Source organism: Mus pahari, unplaced genomic scaffold, assembly GCF_900095145.1.
Source record: "Mus pahari unplaced genomic scaffold, PAHARI_EIJ_v1.1 scaffold_11729_1, whole genome shotgun sequence".
Classification (NCBI taxonomy): Eukaryota; Metazoa; Chordata; class Mammalia; order Rodentia; family Muridae; genus Mus; species Mus pahari.
In genome coordinates this window covers 1-9,028 of record NW_018393506.1, presented here as the reverse complement: position 1 = coordinate 9,028, position 9,028 = coordinate 1, and the positions used below count along the sequence as shown (strand labels likewise).

General features: G+C 37.2%; 1 protein-coding gene across 1 annotated transcript in view; it reads left to right on the top strand.

The window, feature by feature from the left end:
* Nucleotides 1-9,022, top strand: part of LOC110315579 (vomeronasal type-2 receptor 1-like) — a gene marked incomplete at its 3' end in the record, with an annotated part of 18,084 nt that extends 9,062 nt beyond the window's left edge. The window contains exons 4-6 of the mRNA XM_021189600.2: nucleotides 4,134-4,364; nucleotides 7,170-7,293; nucleotides 8,678-9,022. Coding sequence (XP_021045259.1) covers nucleotides 4,134-4,364; nucleotides 7,170-7,293; nucleotides 8,678-9,022 — 700 coding nt within the window. The remainder of the gene's footprint in view (nucleotides 1-4,133; nucleotides 4,365-7,169; nucleotides 7,294-8,677) is intronic.
* Nucleotides 9,023-9,028: the final 6 nt, after the last annotated feature.

Genomic DNA, 9,028 nt, shown 5'->3' with positions numbered 1-9,028 from the left:
TCTGTGGTTATGCCTGTAGATTCTTAACCTGATTTCCATCAACGACGGACTATGACCTTGAAGTGTAAACCAAACAACTCTCTCTTCACTCAGATTGCTTTTGGCCAAGGTATTTATCACAGAAACAGAACAGAACTAGAAAAGATATGTTCACTGGTACTAAGAAAGTTCTAATACCTACACAATGATAAACACTTTTGAATTGTCAAAGATATCATTTTACTGGAAGTCCTTTGAATATTTCTGTCATGATAAAGAACACTAAAATGGTCCTATAGATTAACACTAAAATGCTAAGTTTAAATTTTAAAAAAGAAGCAATATTGCAGGTGGAAAGGTTTCAAAGTTTGGTTAGGATCTACATAACATCAAGATTAAAGTCAGTTATTGTCCACATCAAGGATTGTTGTTCTTCATATAGCACCTATGTCAACAAGTTAAGAAAATTATCTCCTTACATTGAAGAATAACATATAAACAGATAAGTCTGGTAAATGTATCAATGTAAAGCATTCACTTAACAGAAACCAAAATAAATACACAGTCTTTACTTATGTTTCAAGCTTATCGTACTGATAGACAAGGCTAGAAATCTTTTGAANTTCTGTTACTTACTTGAACATTTCTAAATTACACTCCCTTTTTGTCTTCTCCTTATATTACTTCTCCTGTTCCTTCTCCTCCTTGTCCTCTGGAGGCAAATTTATGCTGAGTATCTTGCATCAATCTATGGGATTAAGGTCCTGCCCAATACCCACCTGATGTTAGAAAAATGTATCCTGTCATTTAAAAGTTTCAAGCAAGTGAAACTTTAGGAAGGCTTATCTACAGAACAGACAGGTTTTGCAAGTTTTGACAATTTTTTTTGCTTGACTATTGATAAGGAGTGGGGAGAATATTTCATGGACTTTGCATAAATTTTAAGTTTTCATGATTTCTGATATACATTTCATTATAATAGAGAAAAAATAGACAGGAAAAGAGTCAGAAGAAAAACAAGAAGCCAGGTTACACAAAGTATCCCCAGGGATAAATGGTGACTAAAATACTATATTAATATATTCACTTAGTAAATTCTTTTACATGCATAGCCTTAGTCCCTATGACAAATATTAGGAAGAACAATACAGACTTGCCGATCTATGGAGTGATCGTTAGGTCCTTTGGTTGAGAAATCCAAGTATAGCATGTAGTGCAGATGAAGATCAAGAATATGCCCTATGGAATAGATTTCCTTTATGGTAAAGAAAGCATCCTCTTACCTACCTAAATTTAATTAGCTAAGGAGTGAGTTAGACAAAGTTTGTTTTCTCATTGAGAATAAAGGATTCTTCTCAATGTCTCTGATCCTAGAGATTTAATGTCAGTTCCATGAACTATTGTACCACTGGGCTTGGCCATTTCTTCACAGTGGAAGATTAGAATGCAGAGTCATACTCTCAAGGAAATCTGCTAATTCTAAAAGTTGAGCTAAAGTGGACTGTCTCTGAGTGTGGTGGATTGTTTATGGTTGGGTCCATGAAGTAGAATTATTAGGAGGTGTGATCTTTGGGGAGCAGGTGTGGCATTGTTGGAGAAATTGTCTTTCTGTAGGGGTGGTTCTTGAGAACCTCCTTCTACCCAAGTGGGAGCCAGCCTGTTCCTGATTTCTTTTGGATGAAGATGTATAATTATCAGCTCATCCAGCACGGTGCCTGCATGGACACTGCCATACTTCCTGCCTTGATTTTAATGGACTGAACTTCAAAACCTCTAAACAGCCCCAACTACACATTGTTCTTTATAAGACTGCGTGGTAATGGTGTCTCTTCACTGCAGTAAATTCCCAAATAAGATACTGAGAAATGAAGAACCTCCAGTTTCCTAAGTCAGTCAGCCATTACCTCCACTATGCCCCTTTTAACATCTTTCTACAATCACAACTGTGATGTGAGAAAACTTTTCCTGTGGAGATGCAACAGACACATCTACTTCACCCTACATAGGGAGCCCTAAAAATACCACATTCAGACAACACGAAAGACCAACCCAGTTAACCAATAATTGTATTGTGGTTACATAAAGGAATATGGGTGAGGGTTAGTTACAGAAACAAAAACACCAGCAGGAGATGTAACACCAAGGACACTTAAGCTGGGTGAAATCTCCCCAAAAGTGGAAACTTGGAGCATGACCTTCAGGTAGCTCTAAGGATAATCCTTCCTAAGTTGGTGTAAATAAATTCCAGGCAGCTCAGCAGGTTTCTGTTTTCCCCCAGCAGACAGTCTGGTCTCAAGAGTCTTCTTTTCACATTATTTTGTCTGATTCTTCTTTGCACTTTAACATACTCTGAGAAGGACTCTCAACTTTCCTTGCTTACTCTGGCAGGGCATTATCTAGTAAATCTGCTCAGTTTCATGGACTTCCTAAAGCTAATTTGAAATACTTACATTACTACTTAAAGATCTTCCCAAAAAAGATGAACTGTTTGAATATGGGAGGAAACTGTGACAGAGCAGCAACATAAACTTGTTGAATTTATGTTTTAGCATCTGATTGTCCAGTCTCTCTACTATACTGAGGTCTTCAAAAGAAGGAAATAGTTATCGACATCTGTATCCTTACACGGGGAAAGTAGATGAGAGAAATAAACATATAAACATCCCCTGTTTCTTGATAAGGAGCTATTCTTCTGATAAACCTTAGTATAAACTTATACTATGCTAACAAAAACATACAATTTGAGTATATATCAAAAGTAAATTGATGTCCCAAATTTCCTGCATGTTTTATTTTAGAAACAGTTTAGCTTTAGCATCTTCTTTGACCAATGTATCAATTTCTTTTATGTTATCTTCTACACCTGAGATTTTCCCTTCCATCTCTTGTATTCTGTTGGCAATACTCTTGTCTACTTCTAGTTTTCATTCCTAGGTTTTCCATCGCCAGGATTGTTTCAGATTGAGTTTTCTTAGTTGCTTCTGTTTCCACTTTCAGGTCTTGAACAGTTTTATTCATTTCTCTCCCTTGTTTGATTGTATTCTCTATATTTCTTTATATTTAAAGAAGTAGGCCCCAAGAAATCCATGGAGTTGACTTTAGACTCCTAGAAGTATAGGGAATATGGAACCCAAAGTGGCTACCTCCTGAGTTAGGCAGGACTCATCGTACAACGATAAACACAACAAGCTACCCACAATACTTTCACCTAAAATGTATCCTGTCTACAAGAAGTGTAGGAAAAAGATGGAGCAGAGACTGAGGGAATAATCAACCAATGACTGGCTCAAATTGAAACCCATCCCATGCACAAGAACCAATACCTGACACTATTAATACTCTGTTACTGTGTCAATTTTCCTCTGAAAGACTCTACCAAACAACTCATAGAAACAGGCCCAGAGATGCATAGTCAAAGAATAGATGGAGTTCAGGAATTGTGTAGAAAAGTTGGGAGATAGATTAAGTGACTGAAAAGAGATAGAGACTCCACAGGAAAACCATAAGTCAATCAATCTAGGACCTTGTATGTTTCCAGGGACATTAACTACCAACCAAAGAGCAAGCATGGGCTGGATTTAGCCTCTCCCAATACCTGCACATATTTATCAGATGGACAGCTTAGTCTTCACACTGGTACCCCAACAACTTGAATAAGGGCTGTCCCTGAATCCTTTGTCTGCCTGTGGATCATATTCCCTTAACTGGGCTCCCTTGTCTGGCCTCAGTGAGAGAGGTTGCACAGTAAATTGATGTGCCAGGTATGATTTCCAAGGGGGTTGGAGACTTCCCCTTCTCAGAGGAGAAGGGGAGGGTGAGTTGGGGTAGAGCAACATTAAGGGGGAACTGACTTTGGGGTGTAAGTGAATGAATGAATAAATGAATGAATGAACAAACAAACAAACAAATAAATAAATAAATAAATAAATAAATAAATAAATAAATAAATAGGAGAAATGTAATTTGAAATTGTCCACTACCAAAAGTTAAGGAAAATATGGAAACTTAGATTGTACAAATTATTTAACCCAGTATGTCCATAATGCTACATACTCTGTTGCCATAATTTAGTATTTTGTCATGATATCAAGATAATAATGTGATATTATTAATGAGTTATCATCATTTAATTTTTTCTTCCTCTTCCTTATTAGCTACTGCCTTACTTTAAAAAACTGAAATTTACTACCCATGATGGAGCAGAAATAGAGCTTGACAGCAATGGAGATGTAGACAATGGATATTATGATATCCTCAATTGGCACATGGGTGATGCTGGGGAAATCACCTTTGTTAAGGTTGGAGAATACAAATTTACATCTACAAAATCTGAACTTGTTCTTCCAAAGAATTCGTCATTGTTTTGGAACACTGAATCCTCAAGGGTTAGTTGGCCTGACATATTTTGTTTATATGTAGACAGAAAACTCTATTTTTTAGGCACTAAATAAATGCAAAACACCTAACATTTTTGCCATATTCCAAATGAATTTCCTTAGTGTAGCATATGTTTTTTATGTTGTTCTTTGTTCTAGTTAGAATTTAAAGAATCCATGCTTTGCTAAAATATTTGAAAATTTTAATATATATGACCACTCCCATAATTTCTGTGTAACTTTTAACTCAGCACATCTTGAAGGCAGGATAAATTTTGTAGTTGAAATATTATGTGGCTGGGTTGGTACCTAATCCTTGCAATTGCCTGGTTAAAGGAAATAGCCATTTAAGGCTTCACATCCTCCACTGGTAGGAGCCTTAGCTAGAATCATTCTCTTAGATTCCTGGGAGTTTCCATTACACCGGGTTACTAGTTTGTCCCCTACATGGTTTCCAATTCCAGTGAGCTGTCTCAGAATTCTCTCCCTCCATCCTTCCTCATTTGTTCCATCCTGTTCCCACTTTTCCCACCACCCGCACCCACAATGTCTATTTTATTTCTCCTTCCCAGAGAAATCCATGCATCCTACCTTGAGCTCTCCTTGTTACTTAGCCTCTCTGGGTATGTGGATAGCAATAAGGTTATCATTTACTTTACAGCTGATGTCCACTCATAAGTAAATACACATGATGTTTGATTTCTGGGTCGGGGTTACAACACTAGATTTTTTTCTAGTTCCATCTATTTGCCTCTAATTTTCATAATATTCATATTTTTAACAGCTGAGTAATACACATTATATAAATGTGCCACATTTTTCTATACATTCTATAGTAGAGAGACATGTAGGTTGTTTCCAGTTTCATGCTATTATGATTATGCTACTATGAACATAATTGCGCAAGTATCCTTGTGGTATAATGAATTGTCCTTTAAGTATATGCCCAGGAGTGGTATAGCTGAGTCTTCAGGTAGGTTGATTTCCAACTTTCTGTGAAACTGTGATATTGATTTTCATCATGGCTGAACAAATTTTCACCCTTACCAGCGATGGAGGAACATTCCCCTTGTTCCACATCAGTGCCAGCATGAGCTGCCACTTGTGGTTTTGACCTTATCCATTATGAAAGTGTCAGATGGAATCTCAAATTCATTTTGATTTGCAGTTCATAATGGCTAAAGAAGTTGAACATTTAAGTGTTTATTGATGTTTGNGATTCCTCTTTTGAGAACTCTCTGTTTAGATCTCTACCCCAGTTTTAATTGGGTATGCTATGAACATAGTGGAGCATGTGTCCTGATTACATGTTGGAGCATCTTCTGGGTATAANCCCAGGAGTTGTATACTTTCTTCCTCAGGTAGTACAATGCTCAATTTTCTGAGTAACCACCAAACTGATTTCCAGAATGGTTGTACTAGCTTGCAATCTCACAAGCAATGGAAGAGAGTTCCTCTTTCTTCATATCCACCCAGAACCTGCTGTCACCTGAGTTTTTGATCTTAGCCATTCTGACAGGTTTAAGGTAGAATCCTAGTACCATTTTGATTTTCATTTCCCTGATGACTAAGGATGTTGAACATTTCTTTAGGTGCTTCGTGACCGTTCAAGTTTGTTCAGTTGAGAATGCTCTCTTTAGTTCTGTACCTCATTTTTAATAGGGTTATGTGGTTTTCCAGAGTCTAACTTGTTGAATTCTTTGTATATATTGAATATTAGCCCTCTACCAGATGTAGGATTGGTAAAGATCTATTCCCAGTCCTTTGGTTGTAGTTTTGTCCTATTGACAGTGTCCTTTGTCTTAAAGAAGCTTTGCAATTTTATGAGGTCCCATATGACAATTCTTGATCATATAGCCTAAACTTTTGATGTTCTGCTCAGGAAATTTTCCACTGTATTCATGTGTTCAAGGTTTTGCCCAACTTTCTCTTCTATAAGATTCAGTCAGTGTATCTGGTTTTATTAGAATCACTGTATCAGATTTCTTTGGGGGTCCATCTGCTTAGANAATCTTTTCCCAATCCTTTACTATGAAGTAATGCCTATTGTTGATGATGGGGTGTGTTTCTTCTATGCAGCAGAAGAATGGATCCTGTTTTAACATCCACTCTCTTCACCTATATCATTTTTATTAGAGAATTGGGCCCATTGATATTGAGAGACATTAATGGCAAATGGTTATTAATTCCTGTTATTTTGATGGTGTTGGTGGTTGTGTGAAAATGAGTGTATGTGTGTGTGATTGTGTGTGTATTGTTTGTGTTTCCCTTCTTTTGATATTGTTAATGCAATAGTATTTATTTCCTGTGTTTTCATGGGTATATTTAATCTCCTTAGGTTGGAGTTTTCCAACCTAAGTACCTAGTGTAGGGCTTAATTTAAAGAGATATATGGTTTAAATTTTACTTTGTCATGGAATATCTTGTTTTCTAGATTTATGGTGATTGAAAGTTTAGATGAGTACAGTAGTTTAGGCATTTTTGGGCTCTTAGATCCTGTCAGACCTACATCCAGACCCTTTTGTATTTTAGAGTCACCATTGAAATGCTGGGTATAATTTCTTTTTGTTTTGTTTAATTGTTTTTTGTTTTGTTTTGCTTTGCTTTGCTTTGTTTTGTTTTGTTTTGTTTTTTTGGTGGGGGGAGTTTCAAGACAGGGTTTCTCTGTGTCGCCCTGCCTGTCCTGAAACTCTTTCTGTAGAATGGACTGGCCATGAACTCAGAAATCTGCTTGCCTCTGCCTCCCAAGGGCTGGGGTTAAAGGTGTGTGCCACCACTGCCCAGAGGGCATAATTCTAATACAGTCTTTGCTAGCTTCCAGATTCAGTCTGCACAAAACTGTGTGCTCCAGGGACCCGAAAGGGGATTCGACCGGGACAACCCCTATGCTGCTTTGTTTGTATCCCATGTGCAGATGGGTATGTGTCAGAGAAACCAGGTAATGATGGGGANTTTTGCATTGGTAGTAATATGGTTAAATTAACCAAGGGATGTCAGGGAGCTTCNTANAAGTCTTTATAAAAAGATATGAGCAGCCTATAGCAAAACTCAAGAAACCAATACAATTTAACACTGTGCAGTTTGACCAAAAGAAAATATTAGTCTTCACTTCTGATATAAGACAAGATCTATTACAATAAAATTTGTAAAGAAACATCAACAAAATAAATAAAATATGAAATATAAATAAATTCATAACATCTTCATATTACTTTCTTTTTTGGTCATATTTAGCACCTTTTGTAGTTGGAGAAAAGTCAGCAATTTTCTTAAGGTTCTGAGCACTGAAAGCACGTGATTTGCACACTTGCTGCAGAATGAACTCCTATGAGAGCCTGCTCAGTTGCTGATCTCTGGAGGTGACTTAAGTAGGTTTGGTTTTGTGTACTGTGTTGGACCAGGTTTATGTTTATTTCCATTTTTTTTTTTTGGTTGAAGAACTAAAAAATGTGTTTGTCTTTTGTCACATAGACCTCAGAGTAATTATGTTAAAAATTGGATAAAATGGTCTGTGTTGGGAAACAATCACCTTGTAAACTATACAACTCCCTGGCAACAGGTCCCCAGGANTCCACACNGAATTCTACTCAGAGCTGTCAAGACCAGGTGTCAGAGTGGTTGAAAGCAAACACCACTATTTACCTAATTTTTAAATTAACACTGAATGGAACCATTTCATCATCTACCATAACCTCACTTCAGTTAGCTTTTCCTTGTTTACCAATGATTCATCGTAGAGCCTCATACCAGACATAGAATTCTTAGTCTAGAGACCATCATTGTTGCTTTAGTTTTTCTTCCCATTATCCTCATCCCTCATTGGAATGAGTCTCTAGAGTTTGGGACATTTGGATGGGTACATGCATGATTCTCCTCCATGTGGTGGTGCTAGATGAGAGACCGAAAGCACAAGGGGCTTGACCAGCTATGTCAAAGTCATTTTTATTGTTTCATATAAGANGCTGTGATGTTCTCATTCCTGGGCTGTGCTGGAATTGATAGAGAAACACACTTCTTTTTTTTTCAATGGATAGTTAAAGGAGAAAAATACAGATCATCACTGGAAAAGATCAATTCAAAAAAGGCTCGAATTGAAAAGAAATGCTCAAATTTTGAAGTTGAAATCAACCCTCAATCTATCAACTGCATCTATAGACACCAAGATAATTTCCCACTATTAAATATAAGATATTATATCTATTTTATAACAGATTTCCACTAACCTTTGTTCAGATCTTTATATTCCCTAGACTATTCACAGATAAAATTGACAACTGAGTTCCATTGAAGAAATTCTCTGTTTTGTTTTATTTTCTCAATAGGCCAAAGAGAATGTGATCCATGCAATGAAGATGACTGGTCCAATGAAGAGAAAAGCAAGTGTGTGCCAAAGCTTGTGGAATTCCTTGCTTATGAGGAGGCCCTGGGGCTGACTCTTGTCATCCTTTCCATCTTTGGAGCACTTGTGGTCTTGGCAGTAACTGTTGTATATGTAATTTACAGACATACGCCATTGGTGAAAGCCAATGACCTGGAGCTGAGCTTCCTCATTCAGATGTCTCTGGGAATCACAATGCTGTCATCCATGCTGTTCATAGGCAAGCCATGCAACTGGTCCTGCATGGCCCGCCAGATCACTCTGGCACTGGGCTTTTGCCTTTGTCTGTCTTCCA